This window comes from Equus asinus, chromosome X, assembly GCF_041296235.1.
Source record: "Equus asinus isolate D_3611 breed Donkey chromosome X, EquAss-T2T_v2, whole genome shotgun sequence".
NCBI lineage: Eukaryota > Metazoa > Chordata > Mammalia > Perissodactyla > Equidae > Equus > Equus asinus.
Genome location: NC_091820.1, coordinates 124,803,266 through 124,825,795, shown reverse-complemented (window position 1 = coordinate 124,825,795; position 22,530 = coordinate 124,803,266). Strand labels below are relative to the sequence as shown.

Sequence of the window (22,530 nt, the reverse complement as noted above, 5' to 3'; positions counted from 1 at the left end):
GTGGAGGTGGTGCTGCTTCATAATTAGTCAGCCTGGACTGGAAAGTGGGCGTTGTAAGATTTGGCACCAAACCCCAGCGAGTCACTCTATATAGTGTGAGTTTCTCTCACTTTTGGCTTTCAGTTTGGACGCAAAAACAACAAGCCAAAAATTAAAGCCAGAAGGGATGATTTGAAAAGGTTACCCTGCAGAGAAGAGTGTGTTTCGGGTTCCTTTGCAAATAGAGGTGGAATAATGGGAATAAATTCTCAAAGGCCTAAGGGGAAGGAAACTCGTGGAGGTGGTCGGCTGTTTTGCCCAAATAATGCCCTTGGAGTAGCTTCCAAGATCCTCTGCATAAGAGGAAGTCCTGGGTGGGGGCACTAAAGCCATTCTAAGATCAAGTCATAACATTGCAAATGTCAACTACCTAGAACCAAGTCAGCGGAAGCGTGTTTTGGGCCTGGGAAGCAGACCTAAGGCATTCGCTCTCAATGTTGCCTGCATATTAGAATCACTTGGAGAGCTTCAAAAAATCTTGATGTCCAGGCTGCACTCCAAATGAATTAAATCAAAACTCTGGGGGTGAGACACAGGAATCGGCATTTTTATTTATTTTTAATCAAGTAACTCTTGTTGATTGGTTGATTGATTTACTTACTCATAAGTATCAGTATTTTAAAAAAATTCCTTAGGTGATTTCAATGTGCAGCCAAGGTTGAGAACCATGAATTAAACAGCAATAAACCGTAGCTAAAATAATAAAGGATTCTGGTGTGTGTATAGTCTTGTGTTTCTTCAAATGGTTCTTTCCCTTGTAGCTGTCATGCAATATGAACAGTTAGTGTTAGTGTTGGTATCTCATTTTAGTATTGAAATACATGTAAAGCAAATACCGAATCAAGGGGCCAAGTCTGGGGCCTGTCATTGAGTAGAGAGTAGGCTGGCAAGGCTGATGCCCCACTCCTCAGAGAGATGGGCTTGTGAGAGCTCATGGGCTTGGCCAGTTAGTTGCTACCGGGTAATCATGGTGGATCTGAGGTATGAGAGCCAGGCTGGCAGGTAGAGGCTGGTTAGAGCAGGCAGGTGTATCTGGGATTTAAGGTGGAGACAGGGTGGAGAAGCACAAAACATGGAAGCCCCAGAGATGGATGGAGCACTGCAATGGGTTCAGGGAGGGATGGCGCTTCAGTGTGCCCCACAGTAGAGTCCTTTACTTGCATGCAGGCAGTGGCTGCCCCCGTCTTTGGCAGGAGTTTTGGAGTTTTAGGGGAAGGATCTGCTAAGGGATCTGCCTTATGGTAGGTCCTAGTTTATTTCACTTTCAGTGTTTTTTGGTCAAGCGCCACCTGTCTGACTCAGCACAAAATCGCGAGATGCCTAAGATTCTCTGGCTAGGCTAGGAGCTGTGTGCTGGTGTGGTAGGGCTGGGTACACCGGGCCATTCCTCCACGGTTGAAGGCCTCGTCTACTCTGGCCCAGTTGCTTTCAGGATCTGATTGTTAGGATGGCACAAAATAAATACTGTATTGCAACTTCTTTGAGGACATTCATTCATTCACCCAACAACTCTTCATAGAGTGCATGATAAATTTCAGGTGCTGGTGAGAGATGACGGAATCAGCTAAGCTGGGGTGGGGGCGGGAGGAATCCCAATATTCTGGGGAAGAGAATTCTAATAGGGCTCAAGGACCACACGGGACAAGAGGGACATGATATTGGAAGAGTTCCTAGAGATGCTGAATTCTAAAGAACAAGTAGGGGCGCCCTAGGCAAAGAGAGCTCAGAAGGACATGTCAGGCAGAGGAGACAGGGATAGAAAAACATGTTTCTGTTGGAGACCATGTGCAGATCAACATGGCTGGGTTTTAAGTGTGAGGTAGGGAGGGGTAAGAGACGTGGATGAAGAGGTATGCAGGGGTCAAATTAGGAAGGACTTTTGGGCCATGTTAAGGAGCTTGAACTTTATCTTATGGGCAATAGGGAGTCACTAGAGCACTAAGTGCTTCTCCTGTTTGGCTACATGTTGGAATCACCTGGGAAGCATTAACAGTCTTGGTGCCTGGATCCCACCCCGAGAGATTCTGACTTAATAGGCCTCGGGTGCAACATGGACATCAGGAGATTTGAATTCTGTCCAGGTGATTCTACTAAGCAGCCAGGGTTGAGAGCCACCGCATTAAAGGGTTTCAAGCAGGGCAATGATGTTGTCACATGCCTGTTTTAGAAAACTCATTCTGACAGCAAGTGGAGGAACAGACGCAAGAGGCAGTTTGGAGGCTATTGCGATAGTCCAGAGGAAAGATGATGTCAGACTGACCAATGCAGTAGTAGGAGGACTGGAGAGCAAGGGACAGTTTTGAGAAATGTTTAGGAAGTTAAATTGGCGAGGCTTGGGTGATTGATTAGCTGTGTGAACTAAGGGAGAGGGAGGAATCAAAAATGATTTCCAAAGAAATTTGACCATCATTCACTACTCTTGGGGTTGTGAAATAGCATATTCACTTTGGAAAACAGTTTGGCTGTTCCTCAAAAGCTTAAACATAGATTACCATATGACCCAGAAATTCCACTTCTTGGTATACACCCAAGAGAACTGAAAATATATGTATACACAAAAACTTGTATGTGAATTTTTTTAGCAGCATTGTTATTAATAGCCAAAAATTGGAAACAACCCAAATGTCCATCAACTGATGCATGGATAAATAAAATGTGATCTATCTATACAATGGAATATTGTTCAGCCATATAATGGCATGAAATTCTGATACATGCTACAACATGGATGAACCTGGCAAGCATCATGCTAGATGAAACAAGCTGGTTACAAAAGATCACATATTGTATGATCCCATTTATATGAAATATCCAGAATGGGCAAAATCCATAGACAGAGTAGGTTAGTTTCTAGGGGTGGGAGGAGGAGGGAATGAGGAGTGACTGCTAATGGATAAGGGGGATCTCTGGGGTTGATGAAATGTTCTGAAACGATTGTGGGGCTGGCTGCACAACTGTGACTTTACTAAAAAGTGCTGAATTGTACACTTTAAAATGGTGGATATGCGAATTATATCTCAATTTTCAAAAAAGGATGACTTCCAAGTTCGTACCTTGGCTGGCTAGGTTAATCATGGTGTTATTAAATGATGCAGAGAAAACAAGTGGTGGAACACATTTGGGAGGGACTGGTACCTTTGGGACCTCTGGGTGCCAATGTCCAGTAGTCAGGTGGATGATGATGAGTCTGGAGCTGCTGGGAGAAGTCTTGGCAAGAGACAGAGATTTCGAAGTAATCGACTTGGTCATCAACGGTCATTGATGTTATGAGAAAGGATGCAATCACTTAGGAAGAGAGTATAGCGTGAGAGGGCTGTAGGCCAAGGATAAATCCCTGGGGAACGCCAACATTTAGGGGATAATAGAGAAAGAAGAGGCTTGGGGAGATTTGAGGAAAGGAGCAAAGTGGGAGAGGAATTGTCATGATATCCCAGAGCATTGAGATAGAAAGAAGGTCTAATTTAAATACTATTATATAATTAAATCTTCGCCCACATTCCCAGTACCAGCCCATATTGAACTTGTTTTGCAGCTCTGGATAAGATGAATTTTGTCCAATGATAAATTCTGTACAATTTTTCAAGATTCTCTTTAACAAGAGAATTTTTTCAACAAGCATATTTTTAAATTCTTTTTCCCCCTTTTGCTTCAAAATGAATTTATTTCCAGCCAGATAAAATTTTCCAACTGCATATACGGGTATGTATTATAAGGTCCTTCTTTGATAAATGTCTTGTTAACAAGAGCCATTTCTAATTATTAAAACACGTACCAAACAAACCTCTTTGCCTCTTAAAATATAACTTAATTAAACCGCTAATGTATAAGCCATAAGTCTGGTCATTGACATGAGTGGCGCGTGAGTCTTCACTGATGGATCCAGAGCGGTACCAACACATCGACGCGTCACCCCAGATTGCGACTGTTTTTAACCAGAACATTTTTAAATTCTCTTTTACAAGTCCTGGTCCCTCTAACAATTTTCCCCCTGCCCGTCCCCTAGAAAGGCGGAAGTCACCTCTCCAGGGCAGAATTAGCTCCTCCACCCGCTGTAACTCTGTTACTTCTGCAGGTACTCTTGGAGACAAGAGGAGGCGGTATTGTCCCCCAGAAGACTGACAAATGAGCTGTCATGGTGAACTCTTCACCGGTGCCCAAAGTTTTCTGCCTCATGTATTGACTGTAATATTAAGAACTGATGTTTATTAAGTGTTTACTACGTGACTGGCATAAGCATTTACTCATTTAGTCCTCAAAATAACCTTATAAGTTAAGTACTATTCTTCTTCCCATTCAAAAGATAGGAGAAACGAGGTAAAGAGAAGTAATTTGCCTGCTGCTATACAAGTCATGCACTGCATAACGACGTTTCGGACAATGATGGACCACATATACAACGGTGGCCCCATAAGATGAGTACCACACAGCCTAGGTGTGTAGTAGGCTATACCATCTAGGTTTGTGTAAGTACTCTCCAAGACATTCGCACAATGATGAAATTGCCTAATGACACATTTCTCAGAACATATCCCCGTTGTTAAGCAACACATGACTGTATGACTAGAGAGTGGTAGGACTCTAGGAGCACTCAGCCTTGACCATTACTCTACTGTCCTCTCAGTGAGCAGCACAAAGCAGGCTGGTGCAGGAGTAAAGGGAGGGGATTTGAAGTCAGACAGTCAAGTCCAAGCTCTATGACCTCACAGCTATCTGTGTTCCATTTGGCAATTCATGCAACCTATCTGAGCCTCAGTTTCCTAATCTATCTCATGGAGATATTAATATTTGCTCTGCATACCTCACCAGTTTGTCATGATGATCAAATGAGACGTGGACTAAGCGGATGGCTAAAACAATAAAGCTCTGTGCAAATGGGACTAGGTGGCATTATTGTTTGCCCGGAACCTCACTTGGCAGTTGACACACAGCAGGAGCTCAGGACTGCTGATTGGGGGATCACAGGAATCCTGTTCCATGCTCTCTTGCAACACTAACAGCACTTTATTGCCATTCTCGTTTGGGGAATCTGTCTTCCCCACTAGACTCAGTTTTCCGAGAACAAGGATCAGAACTTGTCATCTCTGTCTCCACAGCACCTTGCTGAGTACCTGGCATTGAGAGGGCACTCGATAAATGGCACTAGTTGGTGGGAGAAATAGGGGTGCTGGCAACAGTAGGAGAAGCCCCAGCCGCAGCACTGGTTGAATGAGTCACTTTCTTGGCAACTACAGCACCAGCGTGTGGCCAGCAGAGAGCAGCAGAGACCCCCCCCCAAGCACAGACCTGTCTTCATGCAAGCCCCGGTGTGGGGCCAGATCTCCTTTCATCTCTAAACTTGCACAGCATTTGGCCTCTCTCCAAAGGGGTGGAAATCAAGCTCGGTTTGACTAAAATGTTTCCCCAAACCTAAGCAATTTGCAAATTTTGGCCTGAAACTAGGGCAACAGGAGCAGTTTTAGTCACCAAGGTCATTCCCAATGTTAAATAAGTCACAGCATCCATGAGGTCTGAAACTCTCCAGGGATGGCGTGTGGTGCTTACCGCTTCCTTCACACGGAGCTCAGTGCCTTTGACGCAAAGGCTGGAGTCTGGAAAGAATTCCTGGCTTTAGAAGATTAAGAACTGGGGACTTCTTTTTTTTTTTTTTTTAAATAGTGCTTGCAAAGGTCTGTTGGAGAGAGCTGGCTATCTACATATTATTTTGGTGTTCTACAGTTAAGTAGAGAGCCGAATGAAAGCCCCACAAGTCCGAGCTGGGAGTCATTAAAGCGGTTGAATGGATGGCAATTATTTTTGCTAGCAATGGAAAGAGAGGCTGGCCTACTGGTAAAGTGGCCTGCCTGCTTTTACAAACTGATGGGCCAACCTTATTATGTTTTCCATTTGACACCAAAAAGCTGCTGGAACTAATGGCCTTTCAAGAGAAGGTGAAAGCTTTCTATTTATTTACTTTATTCTCTGGCTTTTACAGGGTTCCATTTTAATACCCCTTAATTACTCTACAGCAGCGGAGTGCAGGGGTTAAGAGTATGGGTTTTGGAGTCAGACAAAACCAGGCCTGAATCCCGGCTCTATGAGCTACCAGCTGCACGGGCTGGGCTACTTACTCCACCACTTCAAGCGTTAATTTCCTCATCTGTGAAAAATAGCCACCCTAATTCTTGCCTCCAAGGGTTATTGTGAAGACTCAATGAGATGATGCGTCTAAAGCACTTTGCCCACAGCCTGGTGCACAATGAGCGCTCAATAAATTGTAGTCCTTGTTACTCAAATATTGTAAGAATTCTAAACACACGAATTCACCTTGAGGATAGTCAACGGCAGGGATAAGATGCTCAAAACAAACCCCGATAAAGAAATTAAGCTCAGAGGGATGAGGTAATCGCTCAAAGTTGGTCAGAAAGTGCTAGAGATGGACCTTAAGCCCTATCAGTCTGAAGCCAAAGGTCTTACTCCTAATCACTAGGACTAAGGCTTCCCTGTCAACTTGGTTCTGGAAGGGCAGTCTACTCTTCACTCCAGCCTTAGATCGCTCAGGGCCCTCGTGTAAGGGAATGCTCTGCACCCCCTTGAAGGTCGGTCCCTGAGCCCACTACTCTGGCCTGAGGCTGGCTTGCAGGAAGCCAAGTTATTTGCCTAAGGTCACACAGTTGGTGGAGCAAGGAGACCTGGAGAAACAGTGGCAAATCCAGTGTTCCTTAGCCTTGACCTTGTACTTCTGGAGCATAGAGTGTGATTAATATTCCATGCGTTCAGTCATTCATAAATATGGCACTGGGAGTGCAGTGATGATGAGGGCAGACCCAGCTCACAGTCTAGTGGGGAAGACAGCCAAGGAAAGAGTCAACTGGAGTAAACATGTTGTGACCAGTGCTGCCATAGGGGAAGCCCAGAGAGCCATGAGAGCTCAGAAGAAGGCAGCTAGCCCAGCCTTGGCTTGGGGAGAGGCTGGGGTTCCAGGAAGGATCGGTACAGTTCATCTGTTCTCCTTGTGGGCCAAGTGTAATATCAATTGGTCAGTGGCACAATGCCATTTTCATTCATTTATTTATTGAACAAAAATTTACTGAATGAGTAAATTTGTGCCAGGCATTGTGGTAGGCACGAGAAAATACAGAGACGGCTCAGACATGGGTATTGCCCTTCTGAAAGCTGGCTCTTTCCTTTAGGAGGTGAGTGGCAATGATGCTTTCCAGTTTATTCAGAATTATCGACTCCATCAACTTCCAGTAACAGGTAACAATAACTAATTTTGAAGAATTCATCTGTTGGATTTCTGCCTGGTTCAAGCATCCATTGATTATTTGTTTCTTTTGCACCACAAAATGTGTTGGTTCATGAACAGGAAAGTGCGCCTGAATTTCTGGAACCTCCTGGCATGGTTCTATGTTATGGCATTAGCTAACAGAGTCTTGAAGACTGACCCTCAGCTTTCGAGGATGAAATCAAACTTAATGTCAGTGATATGAGCAGCCATGTTGACACTGAGGTTTGTCTTTTTGTTTTTTGGTTTCGTTTTTAAATTCTAATTTTATTCAATTCAGGACCTTGACATTTTACACCATACATGCGTTCTGCCTATTTTTTTTTTGAACTGTATATAAATGGAATCCTACTACTTTCTCTTTTGGAACTCCAAAGCATTTCTCTTTTCAGTAAAAAAGACAATATACTCTCCAGGTACCAAGTTCTTCTGACTTAGTATTGGAAATGCTTCTACTATAATTTCAATAATTCTAGAAGTTAGTGAGGTTAAGCCAGTTAGAGTGGACATGTCACCATTGCAATTAGATTTGGGAACACAAAATCCCAGCCAAAGAGTTGGGAAACTTTGCAAATATATCCCAATTTTCTTCCTAAAAGTACCTTTTCTGTCATTAGCAAGCTAGAGGCCAACTAAAAGAAAATGGGAAGGTAAGGCTATTTTTTCCAAACGTTATTTCAATGTACTTCACTTTCCAGCTTCACAAAGAATATATTCAGAGTATTTCAAATTAAATACTCTGCCGTTGCCATCACAACACGAGCAGAAAACTAGGTTTTTGTACCATCTAGTGGTGCGTCCAAATATAGCTGACACGTACATGTTTTTTAAGTTTGAAGTTGAGAGAATCTCTGAGGGCTCAGGTCACTGTGGGTTGTTTCACGCATAGATTATAGGCGCAAGGAAGGGTCAGCTCCCTCACTCTGCTGTTATTATGAGCTCTGTGCCTCGATTCCTCACCTTGTCATCATCACCATAGATTCAGGTCTGCAGTCTGAAGTTTCTAGGTCTGCACTGACTACAATTGTAAGGGCAAGCACCAAACTTACACTGTTAGAGCAAAGAACATAACACGGTCACCATTTCTCTCTCTTTTTTCTTCTTGGACATTATTTAAAAGTCCCCAGAACTCTCTAAGAGGTTTTTTATTAAACAAAAAACAACTTTCAAATGTGGTGAAAAGTACGTAACATAAAGTTCACTATCTTAACCATTTCTAATGTAGAGTTCAATAATGTTAGGTATACATGCACTGTTGTGCAACAGAGCTCCAGAACTTTTCATCTTGCAAAACTGAAACTCTGTCCTCATCGAACAACATCTCCTTTTCTCCCTCTTCCTGCTGTAACAGGTTTTATCAAGGGATCACTCGCAGACATTCCTATATGGGTCAGTGTTTTTACCAAAAGCAGTAATTATCACAAACACAAACTGTAGTTTGCCCTGCCCACTACTTCAGGAACAAAAGAATGATTCTGAAGTAATGATGCTTTTATCTGTTGTTGACCAAATCTCGGAGCCAAGTTCGTGCTTGCCACCATCCTTGCTCACAAGGGCTGGGAGCAGAGGGTTTGAGACCTTTAAATGCAGGATTCTGTACTCTGTAAAAATAAAAAATGACAATGATTTTTTAATTGCAGGAGAATTCAAGGCTCACGAGGGAAAAAGCTGCAGAGAGATCCCAGTGGGCTAATGGAGAGAACCCTTCCCTTAGAAAGCGGAGAACTGGTTTGGAATTCTGGCTCTGCCAAGTTTCAAGCTGTGCGACTGCTATAGACTGTTTTTATCCCCTCAAATCTCTGTTTTAACCTAGCCCCTAATGTGACGATATTTGGAGGTAGGGCCTGTGGGAGGTGATTCATGAGGGTGGAGCCCTCAGGAATGAGATCAGTGCCCTTATAAAAGAGACCCCAGGGAGCTCTCGCCCCTTCCCTCACATGAGGACACAGCGAGAAGGCGGCCATCTATGAACCAGGAAGTGGGCTCTCACCAGACACCCGAATCTACTAGTGCCCTGATCCTGGACTTCCCAGCCTTCAGAACTGTGAGAAATAAATGTCTGTCGTTTAAGCCCCCCCAGTCTATGGGATTCTGTAATAGCAACCTGAATGGACTAAGACAGTGGCCTCGGGGGAAATTATTGAAACTCTCACAGCCTCAGTGTCCTCATCTTCAAGATGGGAATAACAACACCTATATGTTGTGAAAAGAAAATGCAGTCAGTTAATACTGTAACTAGCATATGGTAGGCTCTCATTAAGCATTTGTTCCCTCCCCTCTCCCCATTTTGGCAATATGTATACATCTCCCTGAGCCTCAGTTTCCTCATCTGTCTACTGCACAGCGTTACTGTGAGGTTCAACGTGACAACGCATGTGAAAGTAACTTCATAACAGACCATAAATGTTTTCAAAAATTCATTTTTATTTCTGCAGAGTGAGAACTAATCGAGAAAGAAAATAATCACTAAATACACCTAATTAGTATTTCCCAAAGAAGGTTATTAATGTTCTCCTGATAAGTAATGATTTGTCCTGGATTACTTAAATAATTTAACCATCTGAAGGCAGGGGCCTGGCCTAGGTCATCTCTTGAGGCTGTGTCTGCCCCCAGGAGTGTATGATTCTCTTCCAGTGTTACAAAAGAAGCAGGTCTCAGAAAGACTAGGCCTGGGTTATCAGGGAAGCTTTGAAAGAACAGAACATATTTCGCTGCTTCACAATTACCATACCACGCAGAGATAACTGTTGTTCATTTTTCTAAAAGTTTTCTGCATAAGATATGTATTAACATTATTTTCTCATGAAAGCAACACGTGCTTATGAAAAGTTCAAACAGCACAGCAGGGTATAATATGAAAAGTAAAATTTCCCTGATCAACACCGCCACACACACTCACACAATCTCCCCGCTCCCCAATCCCAGTCCCCAAAGGAAATCACTGTTAACAGCTTGTCCGAGATTCTCCCAGTCATTATCTGGGCTTTTCTTATGCGTGTACGACTACACATATACTGTCTGTATACACACACACACACACAAACATACATGCACGCCCTGTGTTTCAGAGAGAGCTTTAGTCACGTGGACTATCACGTGATAGAATGCGAATGGTGCCCCCTGGAACTGTGCAAAGCAATAACCCTACACACACACACACAAAACATCTTTCTCAAAAAACACAAAGAGGATAATACTAAACTGGTTATTTTGTGACTTGTCTTTCTCAGTTAACTATATATCTTAGACGTCTTTCCATGTCAGTGCGTATAAATCTATGTGATTCTTTGTACCTGCTCCAAGTGTTCGATTGTATAGGTGTATTATAATTTAGCCAATTTGCTTTTGACAGAAATTGGGGCTGCTCCTAGTTTTTTTTGCTACTACTAATAACACTGTAATAAGTAATTACTCTTATTTGAAATATGTCTATTTTACAAGGAGCTTAAAATACATGTGTGTGTGCAGTGTGTGTGTATAGCTCTTTGTACTTAATAATATGCATTTTCATGAATGTAGATCTATAGCATCATTTTTAATGACTGTATACTATATTATATTGGAAGGATGGAGCATAATTTGTTTAGCGAATGCCCTGCTGTTGGAGACACATGCTTTTCCTGATTTTTCACTATTATAAACAAGGCAATGTCAACTATCTATGTATTTAAATCTTTGTGCATTTGTCAAATTATTTCTTATTTATTTACTTTTTGCGAGGAAGATTGGCCCTGAGTTAACATCTGTGTCAATCTTCTTCTACTTTGTATGTGGGACACTGCCACAGCATGGCTGATGAGTGGAGTAGGTCCACACCTGAGATCAAACCTGCAAATCCCGGGCTGGTGAAGCAGAGCACGCAGTACTTTACTCAGCCACAGGGCTGGCCCCCAAATTATTTTCTTTAATACATTCCTAGAGGTGAAGTTGCCAGGTCAAAGGGTATGTGTATTTTTAAGAGTAACCACTTCATTTAAAAGAAAAACTGCCCATTCTGTCATGCAGATTTGCTAAACGGAGTTCCTCAGATATGATAGCCTAAGGGAGAAACATTTGTATGGCAAAGGGGAACTAAGGGTGCAAATGGAACGAAGGCTGCTCATTAGCTGAACTAAAAACAGGGGCAATATCTTGATCATCTGGGGCCCGATGTAATCACAAGGATCCTTAAAAATGGAAGAAGAAGGCAAAAGAAGAATCAGCGGGAGATGTGACTGGAAGAATGAGCAAAGAGATGCAACGTTGCTGGCTTTGAAGATGAGGCAGGAGACCAAGAGGTGAGGACTGCAGGAAGCCTCTAGAAGCTGGGCAGGGTAAGGAAACGGATTCTCTCCTAGAGCCTCGGGAAGAAACGCAGGCTCGTGGACGCCTTCATTTTAGCCCAGGGAGACCCATGTAGGAGGACTTCTATCATCACAACTGTCAGAGGATAAATTTGTGTTGTCTTAAGCCATGAAATTTGCAGTAATTTGTTAAAGCAGCAATAGGAAGCTGATACACCTGCTTACCCAGGGGACTAATGGCAGGGGATGGGGTAGTGGGATGAGAGGTTGTGTTTCTTATCCCCAGAGCCCCTGATTCAGAGTCTAGGGCAGAAGTGAGGAGTATGTATTTATTGTCACCAAGCTCCTCAGGTGATAATGATGCATCCAGTGGGGCTTTTGGGAATCACTGCTATAGACCACATAGGTCTGAAGAAGTAACCGTCTGCTGTTACGTAGACAGTCATTTACTGGCCTGGAGGATGGTCCGGATAGCTGACTGAAGATGTGGCTGGGACTGACCTGGGGCAGCAGTCTGGCACCACCCTTAACTCTACCTCCCCTATGACAACATCAATCAACGTCACTAATCTGACCCCAATCTACCTTCCCAGCTTGATTTTCAACTGCTTATCAACCCAAGTGCTCCACTCCAGCCAAACTAGTCTAGTAATTATCTATTCAACAAGTCTTGAGATTTCTCTCTGTCTTTGCTCTTAAAGTATTGCTATATGTTTGACAGTTGGGTCCTCCAGGAAGCAGGCGCTGAGAGAAGGTTAGGTGGGAGAGGTTTATGCTGGCTTGGTGGGTAACATCTGTGAAAGATAAAAGGAGGAGGAAGCAGAACTGATCAGGGAGAGACTCAGACGATGACGCAGGTCTGACAAAGTCTCAGCCAACTCAACAGGAGCTCTGGAACAGATATTGCCCCTTAGAGGAATCGCACCACCTTGGGCAGAAATGACCAGGCCCTAGTACTCCTATAATGCTCAGTCATTGGCTGAGGGCTGCCCACAAAAACCATGGCTGAAGCAGATCCTAAGATGCCAATAAGTGGAGGCACTAGGCTAACTGCACTCCTGGCATCTGAATGGCCACCACTGTTCTTCCTTCTGTTTCTCAGTTGTCCAGACCTTGTCCTCTTCTTTGAGACCCAGTATGGCAACTGTTGATAGGTCTTGTCATAACTACTACATTTATTTCAAAATATATAGGCTGTCAGAGCTGGAAATGACCTTAGAGACCATCCCATTTTACACATAGAGAAATTGAGACCCGGTTGGGGGGAAGGAATGACTCATTCAAAATGACACAGCTAGCTAGTGGCAGAGCCAGGACTGGAACCCAGGTCTTCTCTCAGTCCAGGTTTGCAGTAGCATTAAGAAAAGGCTGCTCATGGGGCCTGGCTGGTGGTGCAGCGCTTGAGTGTGCACATTCCGCTTTGGGGGCCCGAGGTTTGCTGGTTCAGATCCCAGGTGCGGACATGGCACCGCTTGTCAAGCCATGCTGTGGTAGGTGTTCCACATATAAAGTAGAGGAAGATGAGCATGGATGTTAGCTCAGGGCCAATCTTCCTCAGCAAAAAGAAGAGGATTGGTAACTGTTAGCTCAAGGCTAATCTTCCTCAAAATAAAATAAAATAAAATAAAAGCCACTCTCAAATTAAGATTAAAAAAGAAGAAGAAGAAAAGGCTGCTCAATTCCAAAAGTCCCATGCACCCCTATGTTCATTGCAGCATTATTTACAATAGCCAAGATGTGGAAGCAACCTAAGCGCCCATCAACTGATGATTGGATAAAGAAGATATGGTGTATATATATACAACGGAATACTACTCAGCCATAAAAAAGAATAAAATCATCCCATTCACAACAATATGGATGGACCTTGAGGGCATTATGTTAAGTGAAATAAGCCAGACAGAGAAGGACAATCTCTGTATGACTCCACTCATATGAGGAATTTAAAAATGCAGACAAAGAGAACAGATTAGTGGCCACCAGAGGAAAGGTGGGGTGGGGGTGGGCACAAAGGGTGAAGGGGTGCACCTACAACACGACTGACAGATAATAGTGTACAACTGAAATTTCACAAGGTTGTAAACTATCATAAACTCAGTAAAAATTAACTTTAAAAAAAAAGAAAAGACTACTCAGCATAAAAAAAAGATGAAATCATGCCATTTGCGACAGTACAGATGGACCTTGAGGGCATTATGCTTAGCTAAATAAGTCAGATGGAGAAAGACAATTACCGTATGACTTCACTCGTATGTGGAAGATAAACAAATACATAGATTCAGAGAACAGATTGGTGGTTACCACAGGGAAGGAGGTGGGGGGAGGGTGAAAGAGGTAAAGGGGCACATGTGTACGGTGACGGATGGAAACTAGACTTTTGGTGGTGAACATGACGCGGTCTACACAGAAGTCAAAATGTAATGTACACCTGAAAAAAAAAGGCTGCTCATTTTGAAAGATTAGTGGTGGTTCAGTTTTTACCGAAGAAAATAACTGTAAGGGCTGTAAAATAAATAGACTCATTAGCTTGCTTCTAAGCGTGCAGAACCATTAAAACGAAGAAAAAAATAACCAAACTTCTCTTTGAGAAGATCTCTGAGGCTTAATTTAATCTTAATTAAATTTATAAAGAAATAGTGATAAAACTATAATCCTTATGAAAATACTGTAGCTCAGTTCATTCTTATAATCACCACTAATCTATAAAAATTCATAGTGATGTGCTATTTTAAAATCTTACACATTAGGGGCCGGCCCAGTGGCGCAGCCGTTAGGTTCGCACATTCCACTTCTCGGTGGCCCGGGGTCCACCAGTTCGGATCCCGGGTGCGGACATGGCACCGCTTGGCAAAAGCCATGCTGTGGTAGGCGCCCCACGTATAAAGTAGAGGAAGATGGGCATGGATGTTAGCCCAGGGCCAGTCTTCCTTAGCAAAAAGAGGAGGATTGGCAGTAGTTAGGTCAGGGCTAATCTTCCTAAAAAATAAAAGTAAAAAATAAAATCTTACACATTGAAGGAATTGAAATGGACATTGCATTATTACTTCACATTTTGAAAATACAAATGGCTTACAAACTTACTTTCAATTAATTATGTCAAGCTAGGGAAACAATTATGAAAAGAGCCAAGCTTCTTGTTTATATGGGAGAAAGGTAACTGTTATAGTCTAGTTAGCATTCATTGGTGGAGGGGTGACTTTATTTTCAGTGTTACACCGGAGAGTGACGTTTAGAATGGAAAAGTGCTTAAACACAAGTCTCAGTTGGATTGGCAAATAACGCTGTTATCTGGAATTCTTAAAAGTCTTTGCTACCAGAAACGGAATTGTTGCCTTTTTTTTTTTTTTTTTTTTTTTTTGCTTTTTCAGGACAGGCATCATTCAAGTATGTGAGTTTCCAGCCCGTTTGAAGCAACTCCCATTCTTCCCATTTGTAAAGTTCAGGAATGGGTGTGTGTTGGGGTGGAGGGGGGGGGGGCAGCGGCTAGTGAGTCCGGATCACTTGTCAATTTCTCAAAGCTGGAGAGAAAGATGTCAATGAGGTTTATGGGCTCTAGCCCTCTTGGGCCTTGCCTTTCCAGTTTCAGATCTTGATGGACCTGCTAATTCCACACACCCCCAACTAACATCTCACAAGATTATCAACTAGAAGTGTAGATGAAGCCACACAGCCAACACAAGGGGGCCGGCTACCCCACCTTTGTGTGTGAAGGGTGGCACACATCTTGTATTTTTAGTTGCAGGAGTCAAATGCCAAACTGAGTCAAAGAAATGCTTTTCAAGTTAGGCTTTTGGAAGTAAGGTGGGAAAGCTAAAAAAGGAGGAATGTAGAAAGCCAGAAATCTGTCTGGGATTAAGTAGGAGTTGATCTGGGCAGGGATTTACGTGTCCATGTCAGAGAAGCAGGGGTCTCTCAGAGGCAGGAGGCCTTTTCTTCTCTCTTTATTAAAGTGGGAAAATTACTCTCTTCAGCTTTGAGAGCTTCCAGGCTGAGGGATTTGCAGGGAAATGTCAGATTACCCAGTCTACATGAGATGCCAGCCCTCTTCCAATCATTTCTTCTTTTCCCTAAATAGCATATTAAGAGTTCAATTCTGGATGGTACATGTTATCTGCCAACACAGATGAATCTTTCTAGAGTGAGCAAGATAAACACACACTTGTATAATTCTGCATCATAAGTGCTAGCATCAGCCTTCACCCTGAATTTCCCCAACAGGCACCTAAGAAAGAACATGGCTTTTGAAGGTAAATAACTTCAAGAGAAAATATACCAGCTGAGATTTTTTTTCTCCTCTTAATCTAGGAAACATATGTAACACACTGGAAAAACGTGTTCTTGAGACGGGAGAATTACTATATTACTGCCAAGGTCACTAATTCATTCATGCAAGAGCTGTGGTCTTTATTTACACAAATGAAGGGAGGAAAAAGTATCTAAGAGCCATCCTGAAATTAACACTTGATAAGTATTATGGTGGAAAGAAGAGCCCTGAGGTCAGAGACCTGGGCTTCGGTGCTGGCTCTGTTACTGGCTGCGTGATCTTGGGCAGGTCATTTACCAACTCTAAGCCTCACTATCCACTGTATTACATGAACATAATAATGCCAATCCCAGGGTTGCTGGAAAGTTTGCATGAGATCATGGATGTGAAAGAATTAAGAAAAGCATAATCCAAAAAAGTAGAGTTTTATTATTCATCCTCTGAGCTGTAACACAGGAGCAAGTGGGGAACAATGACAGCAGGGGCTTCTGGGGTTGTCAAGGGGTATGTACTGAGCTCACGCTGGACACAAGTCTGTCTACTAGATTGGAGAGATGAATGAGTTTGGAGAAGCTTGTCGTTTTATCTGGAATAATCTGCAGGGAGTCCTGCTGCTGTATCTTGAACCAAGCTTTGCCTTTCACCTCCAATTTATCTAAAATGCTGTGGGTATCCACATGGGTGGCCCCAACTTTGTGCTAAAAAGAAAGTTAATATTTCCCAGATGTCGCTAAAAGTGAAACAACTAAAGAAAAAGTTATGCTCTGTTTGGAAGCCAGGTGGGCCCTGTGGAAGGCTGTAAGGGCCAGAGGAATACCTGTGGGGTATCAGATTCCAGAGTCCTCACCCTCAGAGGGAGGGCAGACGGGAACTCAAGGAATCGCATGTAAGAATTGCTCTGGAGACAGAACTTACTCTAGGCCCAACTTGGGATGGGGCAGTTTGCAAACTAACTAACTTCCAATAAGTTAGTTCTCAGATTTCTCAGCGATTCCATTTGGAATCACTTCTTTAGAATTGAGGAATCAAATGTTCCAGGTGAAAGTATTTCATTTAGCAGGGCCAGCCTGAGACGTTTTTAGCTTCCTTCCAGACTTTGAGGCTCCAGGGAACGCCCGGCCTCAACCCATTCTCAAAGGGTCTTGTCTACTCCACTTTTATTTTCCTTTGGTAGAGGCAGGAGTGAAGTTAGCCACGGTCTGGTTAAGGTTAGAAAGCTTCAGGCTGTTCCAAGTATCTCTATTCAGTAGGAAAAGTCAGACAACCCCATAGAATGCCACGCGGTCAGTCGTGGTGTGAAAGACCCTGCTGCTGGAGGGTGAGGGGGCTATGATTTCTAAGTAGGAGGGCAGTGGGTGCAGGGGGTGGTGGCAGGAGCAAGCAGGTGGATCTCTATGCTCCTCATTCCTAAACAGCAATTTTAACGATTTTGTATGCTGAGGATTCACTTGAAAGCCCCTGCCAAAGGACATAGGTGCCAAGGAAGAGAAGGTGCCAAGGAAGTGTACAGAAACTTGCTCCTGACTCAGTGTTCTTTAGTGGCAGGGAGAAAAAAGGACGGTAATGTCTCCAGACCCTCTGGATTCACAGTAGAAAAATCATGAGGTTTGGAAAAAGGAATTCTCTTCTTCAAACCGATGTTCAATAAAAGAACAGATCTTTTCTTCTCTCTGGAGACTGGCTTTCTGAAAAATAGGATAAGCATAATGAGGGAGAAGCTGGCTCTGGGGTCAAATGAGCCAGGTTTGAATCCTGACCTCACCACTGCCTAGCTGTGTGACCTTGGGCAAGTCACTTAGCCCATCTGAGCCCCACTTTCCTCATCTGTTAAATGGGCATACTAATGACACCAACCTTTTTAAGATTCTGGTAAGGATTAAGCGACTTAAAATGCTGTAAAGGCCTTAGAACAGTGCTTGGAACAGACATGCTTAATAAATGTTAGCTATTATTTTCTCAAAGAGGCAGCGTCTTCACACGTAATAGAGTAGAATTATTGTGAACTCACACTGCAGCTCAGCTTAGTGGGTAAGACCAAGGACTTTGAAGTCAGAGAAAACTGACTCTGGCACTTACCTTGACTTTGGGAAAATGACTCAACCTCCCTAAACATCGATTTCCCATGTGTGAAGGAGGATGAAAACAGCGCCTGCATGGCCGGCAGCTACGGGTTATCATTCGGCCTTGTTCCGTGATTCTTATCATTCTCCTCATCTCTAATGACCTTTTACTTCACTCTACCTCGGCCAACCATTGCCATGGTCACATGCTAGACTTTGTCATCACCTACACAGGTGGCCCTCTTGCCATCTCAATTTCAAACATCCACTCTCCAACTACCACTTCCCATGCCATTGGCTTAAGTAGTCTTATTACTGCATTTTTACATGACTTAATCCTCCAATCCATCAACCTCCACTACCTGTCACCCTCCATCCGCCTCCATTTGCTTCTTTGTGCAGCTTAGATACCATGGTCCCTGTTATAATCACTCACTTGCAAATACCCTCCACTTCTTTTCCTCTTTCTCCATCCATCATGCTCCCTTGCCAAAACCTCAGCTCTGGAGGAGCCTCACCATTTGCCTTCTCTGTGCATTACACTAACCTAATAGCACAGGTGGAAATCACACGTCGCAGCTGCTGTTTCCATTTGAAATTCATGATCTCAGACTTCAGATCAGCACTCAGAAATCCTGCTTAGGTTTGCCTATGAGCAGGCTTGCTTTCCCAATGCCCGAGAAGAGTTTTTCAAACTCTCCCACTTTCTTCAACATCCCACATTCTCACTCCCAGCTAATGATCTTGCCCCGTAGTTGACTGAGAAAATAGAAATCATTTGATTAGTACTCTTTAGAGCCCCCCCCACAAAAAAGCCTGCAAATCTATTTGCATCTGTGTCCTTATTCTCCTTTTGTATACTTTCAATGGTAGAATGTCCCCTCCTAGTAAATGTCAGTGCTTCCACATGTCCCTTCTGTCTTCTCCATGACTTCGCTCATGAAGTTATCCTCATCTTCCTATATCATCGATCTCTTCATCTTTGTTGGATCATTCCAATTACCATACAAATAGGCTCCAATATTGGCCTTTTTTTTTTTAAAAAAAGATCCAGTCAACCCCAGCAGTCTCTTTAGCTACTATCTCATTTCTATTCACCCCCTCAATGCTAAACTTCTCTAAGGAGCTGCTGGTACTCACTGTCTCCACTTTCTCATCTCCCATTCACTCTTCGAGCCAGTCCAATCTAGCTTCTGTCCACATCGGACATAACGAAAACTGCTCTTAACAGGGTTATCAAATGCCCTGATGCCACATTCAATAGAAAGTTCTCTGTCCTCTTATTTGATCTCTTGGAAGCCTTTGACATAGCTGATCACTCCCTCTCTGTTTTGAAACACTCTCCTTTTAGTTTCTGTGACACCATATTCTCCTGGGTCTCCTCCCACCACTCAAACTGCACCTTCTCAGTATCTTCTGCCGGTTCCTCATGTCCCCAAACCTCTAAATGTTGGCACACTCCAGGACTCTGTCCTCTGCCCTTCTTTCTTCTCTTATCTACACGCTCTGCCTAGGCGATCATTCAATGGCTTTAAATGTCATTTTCATACTGATCAATCTCAAAAGTTTACCCAGACTTCCCTTCTGACCTCCATACTCACATATACAACCGTGTAAGAGCTGTATCCACTTGGACGTCATACAAGCACCTCAGACTTCACATGGCCAAAACAGAGCTGTGTTCTATAGTCTTCCTCATTTTGATACACGTACCACTATCCACCCAGTTGCTCAAGCAGAAAACCTAAGAGCTAACCTGGATTCTTCCCTTTTTCTCACCACTCCCATCCAAACCATTAGCAAATCCTAAGAGCCAAACCTCCCAAACAGATCTCAAATACATCCACTTCTGTCTCCACTGTTGCCACCTACTCCAGGCTATTATCTTCTCATGCTTCTGGCCTCCTAAGTCGTCTCTTTGTCTTCGTTCTTGCCTTTCTCCAATCTATCCTCTCCATAAGAGCTTGTGTGACTTTATTAAATGCAAATTGGATCACACTTAAAATCCTTCCATGGCTCACCAAGTCACGTAGAATATAAAATCCAAACTCCCAACATGACTCATGAGACCCTGTGTCACTTGGCCCCTGCTTACCTCTCCAGCCCAGTCATGCGCCACACTCTCCCGTTCTCACTATGTTCTGGCCACCCTGATCTTTTTTCTATTCCTCACACACTTCTGGGCCTTTGCAGGGGCAGATTCCTCTACCTCCCTGCACCTCCACCCCAGCTCTTCCTAAAGCTGGCTCCTCCACTTCATTTGGGTCCCTGCTCACACATCACTTCCTCAGAGAAGCCTCCTTTGACCACCTTATCCAAAGTTGGCCCCCATCTTTCCCTATTTCAACACTTTGTATGTTTCCTTCGTAGCACTTATTATAACTTACAAATGTTTTGTGTTTTCCCCTTTTTGGGGGGAGTGGTCCGCCTTCCCCACTAGACTATTAACTCTATGAGTGCAGGGACCAATACAGTTTTGTTCACTATTATAATGTATAGCAATCTTGCCAGTTGTTAATTTTCACTGTTTGTACACTTGATACGTTTTAATTACTATTATTATATATGTAATATTATATATCTATGTATGTATTATAGCACCGTGTCTGGTAAATAGCAGTATCAATGTTATTATCTGTAGACATTGACGCAAAGCACAACCAATGTCTATTTCTAAGACCAAAAAAAAAAAAATCAAATTCACTAGAAATTTTGGCACCAAAGTTTTTGGGGCTCTCAAGAACGGTCTCTCTGACCCCTTCTGACTGATGTTCTTCTGCTCCAGTGGTGTCTGGCTCATGAGTGCATGACAGCCCACATGAGGGGACTAGGCCAGGCAGGAGGCTCCGCCTTCTTCCTTTGACAAGTATTCATCTGGGGCCTCACATAAGAAATCTTTCAGGACTACCGAAATTCCTACTGAAAATTTCATCCAGTTCACTTTGAAATCAGCTTAATATCAAATTTATAAAGGATCAAACATATAAATAGGCGACTGTGTCCCATGCCGAATCTACCGAACCAGGAGATGAGGGTGTAGATTCTGTGCATTTCACAAGTTCCCCCTGTGGTTCTCCCCATCAGGCAAGACTGGGAGACTGGCAGCGTGCTTAAGAGCATGGGGGCTTTGCTGGGTCTCCTGGTCCTTTTATTCGGAGCCCTAAGAAGTTACCCCTTTCCCAGTCCCCACGCCCTGCTGCCTCCCTCTGCCTGGAGCCACAGTGGCAAGATAGCCAACTTGGGACTGTTGGCGTAGCCAGCTACCCATTACCCACCTCCCTCAACTACCTTCTGCATTGGAAAGCTCATGTCCTTGCCCTTTCCCAAGGTAATAGTGCTCCTTTGCATGCTTTCCAAGCCTTCCTCACCCCCCACCCCTTATTCTAGAATAGTGTCCTGGCCGCAGATAGACTGTTGAACCCATATACAGTGGAACAATCTTACCAACTGCTAATTTTCACTATTGTACTCTTGATTTAAGTTCGCATTGTTTTTGATGATTTATGTTTATTGTTATTCCTGATTTTGACGATTTTATGACACTGTGAGAGCAAAGAGCTAACACCTCTGACACTTGCTGCTGTGTGATCTTAAGTCAAGTCCTTTCACCTGTTTGAGACTCAGTCTCCTCATCTATAAAATGGGGACATGTATTCATTCATTCACTCCCTATTTACTGAATACCTATTGTGTAAGGCCCCTAGGATAGATACACTCATACGCGTACATGAGGTCACTGTGGGGACTGAGCAGGATGGTGTGTGTGATGTCTGGCCCATAGTTGCCACCCATACATGTTGTGGCTGTTATTTTTGCTGTATGGACAATTTAAAGCACCAAGTTTTCAGTAAGTCTAAGGCTTACAATTAAAAATTGTACAAACTATTAACCTAGGAGACTTTATAATCTTGACTTTCATTAATTAGAAGGCCAGCCGAGCTCATTCCCTTGGGCAGAGATTTATGTGGAGGCTGACCCAGCCATGGTAAGGCTCTTGGACCAGCCCTAAATTTATCTCCTCGCTTTGGCGTGGCCAACTAATCACTGAGCATGGTTCGTGGTTTGTTTGTCTTACATGAGGGCTTCCAACAAAATAATTTGCACTATATTGGCAGTTGTATTTTTATTATTTCCCTTTTCAATATTCTTTTACTTTTTCCAGCATTCACTCACTCATTCTTTCAACAAGTATGTGTTGACCTCTGTGCCAGGCCCTCTTGCAGGCACTGGGGATGGCGTGGTACGCCTCTCAAAGTCTCGGCCCTCAAGGAGCTGACATACTAGCAAGGTCTATATATGGCCCTCACCCCACTGAACGCCGGACTGTAAAGTGCCGAGACTGGGGGCTGTGGTGGCAGCTCTTCCTTTTGCTCCTCTCAGAGACACAGCACAGAGCAGTGTGTGGCATACAGGATGCCCTCCAAAACGGCGCTTGCTGACAGCTTACTGTGTGCCACGTTTACTGTGGCTAATTTCCATGAGAATAAATTCTACGCGTTTACGTACACGATTTCATTTAATCCTCACAGAAACTCTATTAGGTGGGCGCTACTTTAACCCTCACTTTACAAATGAGGCAACTGAGGGTATGGAGAGTTTAAGAAATGTGACTAAGTGCCT

The 22,530-nt window shown here is 43.5% G+C and overlaps 1 protein-coding gene and 1 long non-coding RNA gene across 3 annotated transcripts in view; one reads left to right on the top strand and one right to left on the bottom strand.

Annotated features, from left to right (window-relative positions):
* Positions 1-10,959, top strand: part of LOC139042743 (uncharacterized) — a 35,569-nt gene extending 24,610 nt beyond the window's left edge. Inside the window, exons 2-3 of the long non-coding RNA XR_011499809.1 lie at positions 7,209-7,275; positions 8,944-10,959. This is a non-coding gene — a long non-coding RNA (uncharacterized lncRNA). The remainder of the gene's footprint in view (positions 1-7,208; positions 7,276-8,943) is intronic.
* Positions 8,678-22,530, bottom strand: part of VGLL1 (vestigial like family member 1) — a 32,717-nt gene continuing 18,864 nt past the window's right edge. The window contains exon 5 of one of the 2 annotated variants that reach the window (XM_070502784.1): positions 8,678-8,904. In XM_070502784.1, coding sequence (XP_070358885.1) covers positions 8,759-8,904 — 146 coding nt within the window. In that variant the 3' untranslated portion in view covers positions 8,678-8,758. Of the gene's footprint in view, positions 8,905-16,258; positions 17,536-22,530 lie in introns of those variants that run through there. The other variant, XM_014832763.3, reaches the window with a different exon arrangement.